Source organism: Nicotiana attenuata, unplaced genomic scaffold, assembly GCF_001879085.1.
Source record: "Nicotiana attenuata strain UT unplaced genomic scaffold, NIATTr2, whole genome shotgun sequence".
Taxonomy (NCBI): domain Eukaryota; kingdom Viridiplantae; phylum Streptophyta; class Magnoliopsida; order Solanales; family Solanaceae; genus Nicotiana; species Nicotiana attenuata.
This window is the reverse complement of record NW_017670903.1, coordinates 248,260-253,842: the sequence shown is the minus strand read 5'-3', so window position 1 is coordinate 253,842 and position 5,583 is coordinate 248,260. Positions and strand designations below refer to the sequence as shown.

Sequence of the window (5,583 nt, the reverse complement as noted above, 5' to 3'; positions counted from 1 at the left end):
GGAACTATGGAGGTAGAGGGGGCAGTTCGGATTGAGAATAAGTGTGAAAGGGAGAGGACAAGGGAAGAGCAATAAATGAGGGTGGTGATGAGGCTTATGATAACCCTCATGATCGTCACGTCGTTTTTCCTTCACATTTATCGATAACTCTCTTCTCCCAGAATTCCACGCCTTCTTCTTTCAATTTTTCATTTCTTTTTGTTTCATTCTCTCTTCTAAATTCCCCTTTTCCTTTCCTTCCTTCCATTTTGCTTTCTCTCACCAGGCCAGTCTTTCCTTTTCTCTCTTTCTCTCTGTCCAATTTGTCTCCTCTCTCACGCCTTGAGAATTGAGATATCAGTATAGTCCTACATGCTACTAAGCTACATGAATAATTTTATTTGTAAAATCCAAGCCTAGTCAACCTCATGTTTTGATCACTTTGTTTCAATTTAAACCAACACCATTCTATCTTCTTTCTTTGTCTCTCTCCTTCTCTCTTTCTTTCTGTCTCTATTGTTCCATCTCTTTCTCCTGAATCTTGCCAAATTCCTTGTCTTCAGCTCCTTCTCCCCACCCTTAAAAGTCACCCATTTTAGTTATTCTCCCCCTATTTCTTTCTCTTTTACTTTTACCATTACAATATATGCCTTTTTTCACTTTGAAACTCCATTGACCACTAATAGTTAATTCTTGTAACTTAAAAAGATCACCTCCATTCTCTTTCTCTAAGCTCCCTTCTTTCCCTTTTCAATAACTCAAAAACATCCACCACTTGAACTAATTAAGCCCCATCTCTTAATTACTTAGAAGCTAAGCCCTAGTTTTAAAAAAATGTGGATGATGGGTTACAACGACGGGGGAGATTTCAACATGCAGGATTCATTCAATGGAAGAAAGCTCCGTCCACTAATGCCAAGAGTACCTCATCTTCCCACTGCTAATATTTCTACTAATCCAACTTGTTTAAGAAGTATTCATGGCGAAAATTTTATTGCACTTAATCACCATCAGCTTGGTATGTAATTAATTGCTAGAGATTATAAATACTATATAGAGTTGTCTTTCTACTTTTCTCTTTTTACCCTTTCCGTTCCTTTTTTTGCATGCGTGACATTGATACTTTGTCTTACTTCGTATATCAAAAAAGTCATATATCAACAGATCTAACGAATAGCCATATTTTTAATTTAATGGTTGCAATTTTTTTTCTTTTTCACGCAGCTATGAGTGAGCAAAACAAGAGAGATTTTAATACACAACAATTAGTTGTGAGCTCACGTTGGAATCCAACTCCAGAACAACTTCAAACCCTAGAGGAGTTGTATCGACGTGGCACAAGAACTCCTTCAGCTGAACAGATTCAGCATATTACTGCTCAACTTCGACGTTATGGTAAAATTGAAGGCAAGAATGTTTTCTACTGGTTTCAAAATCACAAGGCTAGGGAACGCCAAAAACGACGCCGTCAACTTGAATCCGCTGCTGGTGGTTCTGCTGCTAATGCTGGTGGTGGTGGCGATGATCAGTCTCGTAGTAATTGTAACGCAGAAAACACCGAAAGGAAAGAATCAGGTATACGTTAATCCATTTGCTTGTGTATATTTTAGGCCAGGTCAAAGTCAGAAATTTATCAAAAGATTTATAATGATATATTATATGGAGTATATATTTTGTATTTAGAAGATTCAACAAATTATATATATACATATAAAAGGATTTTCAGTAGACTTTTCTGGCAAAGGAGATCTAGTTGAACCCCTTCAATGAACATGGCTCCGCCACATGATGAGTTTATTGAACTCACAAATATTTGTTTAAACTCCAAATGTGAAAATCTGGAAAATTAGAACAAGTATTATGTTATAAACCTTGAAGGGGTGGAGCACAACATGCAACTTAACAAAAAGACATGCAATGAGAATGATACATGAAAGAGAAATTTGTTTGATAGCGTGTGATGATACGCTAAATATTCTTTTATTCTTTTCCGATCCATCCTCACTCGTATTTTGTTGTTATTTAAGATGTAAAGTTGCATTCGTGTTTGGATTTTGAGAGATATGCTTTTTCTTCTTCCATTCCGATTGTTTCTTAGATATGTAAAAAGTTCCTTTACTCTTTTGTTTTTGTGTTTGTCGTCGATATTGCAGGGGCAAATAGGACAGGATTTGAAATTGAACAGACCAAGAACTGGCCATCCCCAACAAACTGCAGTACTCTTGCAGAGGTCCTTCCCTATATATTTTTCACTTTGCCTTCTCTCTCCTTAGACTCTCAATTCTCTTTGTCATAACCAAAAAGCAATTAGAATTCCTAAAACAGGTCATTATGTTGTTATGATTACAATATCATAGAAAAAAAAGTATAGATATTGTTTTGTTTTTGTAAAAAAAAAAAAAAAAGTCTAAGATGATAAAGGAAGATCTATTTATTGATCACGCCAGTAAATTAACAAAAGCAATATTTCTTGGGAAATATAAAAGGGTCTAAAAGCTGTGATTCTTCCTTTCTGTTGGGGCTGCCAATTCTGTACGTACGTAGCTAGTTGAATGAATAGCTAAATAGCTAGGGTTTTGGGATTTTGTGCTTTTACATTTCATTAGACAAGTGATATGGGCACCCATGATCCATCCTATCACGAAAAGACATTTCCCAACCCTCTTCTGTGATATTTGACTTTCCATATACCGTAGGTATAATGCTCTATCAAATCAAGAACTAATGAAATATACGGATAAAGAAACTAAACATTTTGCGATGCCTATGAACATTGGTCAAACTAGGGTTGTTACTTTTCACTAGGGTGGTAACAAGGAAATTGATGATTTTTTTTTGCATTGCAATAAATTTACAGAAAACTGTGGCAACAAAAAAGGCAGCAGCAGCAGCAGGAGTGGCAGAATGTAGAGTAGCAGCAGAAAGATGGATACCATTCGATGAAGGAGAACAAAGAAGGAGCCTATTACTAGCTGATCAAAGGAATGCCACGTGGCAGATGATGCATTTGTCTTGTTCACCTCCTACCACCACCACCCCACATCATCATCTCATGAACATCAACTCATCTACTGCAGCAATTAGTAATACTATATCTGCAACTTCTTCTCCAATAATATGCTGTAGTAGTACTCCATCAACACCAAGAACGACAATGGAGCCAAAGCAACTCTTCAAAACCAAAGATCATCTCAATATTTTTATAGCACCCTTTAGAACAGATATTCGTAAACACGACAATATGGAAAACATTGTTGGAGACGAAGCACAGGAAGAATCTCAGACCCTTGAATTGTTTCCTCTCCGCAGCAGCAATGACAACAACGACGATAATAATTTTTCGGAGAAGGATGAAGTAGAGATATCAGGGGCCAATGATAATTCGAACAGTAACTTTAGTGGTAGTCATTACCAGTTTTTTGAGTTTCTTCCACTTAAAAACTAAGGGATCTAGAGACCGGGTGCTTTAATTTCTTAGTCTCTTCCTATTTATGTGTCTTAAAATTAATGATGGGATTTTTTCCCTATTATTAGCAATGATGTTGTTCAATGATATATGTATCATTTCGGGAAATCTAAAATTGCCTTAAAATGCATTTGGACCATGTCTATGAAACGCTTTTACTACTACTTATTTTTGGGGTAATTAAGTTGTAGCTATCGTAGAAATTCTGATGTTGGGAGCAGTTGGCCTCTTGTTTAGCCGAAAATGTCATTGCTCCTAAAAATTAATCCGACTCTTATAAAGTTGATATATATATATATATATATATATATATATATATATATATATATATATATATATATATATATATATACTCCCTATGTACTACTTTTTTTTGTGCGTAGGCTGGGGCGAGGATAATTGGGGTAGGGGGGCAGAAGTGGATGATGAAAATTGAAATATGGATTTGAACAGTTTATATGTTGAAGTGATTCGGATATTAGTAGCAGTTTTACACTCCTCTCCTTTACTAAGTTTGACACATATAGGATAGGATAAGTTGAGTCTACATTCTATTCAAAGATTAAATAGAAATAAACGACTGTATGCTTCGGTTTAAAAAGCAAATGTGAGCTAGATTTAGTATTTTGCTAGCGTAAGTTGGCGGTGGGGCCAGTGGAACCAATTAAACAGAAGATACAAGCCTAATATTCTAACACATTTAGATTATGATTAATTATTTGATTAGTAACGATAGTTTGTTATTATCTTCTTATGTGATTTTATTCATCAGTTAGCTTTTGGATTGTTATGGTTCATCTTCTTAATATGGTATAAGAGTCAAACCCCGTTATATTTCTTGATTTACTCAATGTTGGATTTCCCATATTATACTATCTACACTTGATACGTCGTCTAGTCCGTGAGAAGTCTCACAATGACCAAAGAATGTGAGTATTCAATCCAAATTCTTAAGGTAAGTGTAATACTTTGACATGGTTGGGAAACGAACTGCAATGTTCCCTTATATAGCTTTGAGCAATCCTTATCTTATAGTATGAGATAAGATTTGAAGTTGAGTTGCACAAAAAATTCATTTAATATGAAGAGAAGTTGCTTTCTATTTACCCTTTGAGAGCGCTTGGAATCGCCATAGTTTCCAATAAATAGGTGCAGTTGCTTTCTATGCAAAGTTAGAATTATAATAAGAAGAAGTTGACACGTCGATGCTGAGCCATGTACATGCAGAGTCTGTATAAAAGAAATTCAGAAGGGAAGGGCCATTACGCTTTGACAAAAAGAATTTAATCAGAATGAGAGGATAACTTTAGAATTAACTCAAACTGAACATGTAGAAAGAAAGAAATTAGAAAGAAAAAGTTGAAATTTAAAGCCTGCAGGTTTTGTTTCCAGCTGCAATAGCTAGGGTTTTTTGCGGTCCTCGTTTTTCTTTATCGTACAATTTTATCCTTGGCAGTGGTTAGTACCTTTTGTTGTGTTAGACAATTCGTGAATCTCCTTAGGCTCTTTCACAGACAAACACTGTGGATTTTCTAACCTACACTGAATTATTGCTTCTTTCCTTCTCTTTTGATTTTTTTGTTTGGTATAACTTTTTTGACTTTTTCTGAGTGTTTCTTTGTAACTCATGAGCTCTTTGTACTAACATGTATTACACAATACCATGCATTCATATTTCACACTATGCATGTCCTTTATTGAGTTCAGCATCATCAGTTTTTTCTTTTTTACTATCTTGGTGGGTGGGAGTTTGAAATTCTTATGTGTTGTATCATATAGTCTTAACGAAGATAAATCGCATTTGCAGGGGTTGCTACATTAATTTTCTTTCCGTAGATTATAGTCCAGCTTAGGCCGCCAATGTAATTCTCAAAGATTTGTTTCACCTAAATAGGCTATTTTATTTTCAAAACTGTTCTTGTTTCTATGGAGCCAAACAGTACAAAAATAGTTGAGGTAACAACACATCCTAGCTTATGGTTTTTTTCAACCATTAATTGTGCAAGCTAGGAATTCAACCTATTTTATGTATGAGTCTTGAGCCGGTCAACAATTTTTAAACTATTTTGCGAACTAGACTCATTATTATTATTTTTTCTTTTTTTTTTGAAGGCTACACTCATTATTTCTTGCACTTT

At 35.1% G+C, this 5,583-nt stretch overlaps 1 protein-coding gene across 1 annotated transcript; it reads left to right on the top strand.

Annotated features, from left to right (window-relative positions):
- Positions 1 to 345: 345 nt before the first annotated feature.
- LOC109244374 (WUSCHEL-related homeobox 1) lies at positions 346 to 3,545 on the top strand. Its single transcript, XM_019411455.1, has 4 exons — positions 346 to 997; positions 1,204 to 1,554; positions 2,133 to 2,209; positions 2,837 to 3,545. Exons 1-4 carry the CDS (start codon positions 814 to 816, stop codon positions 3,422 to 3,424), a joined length of 1,200 nt encoding a protein of 399 aa, XP_019267000.1. The 5' UTR covers positions 346 to 813; the 3' UTR covers positions 3,425 to 3,545.
- Positions 3,546 to 5,583: the final 2,038 nt, after the last annotated feature.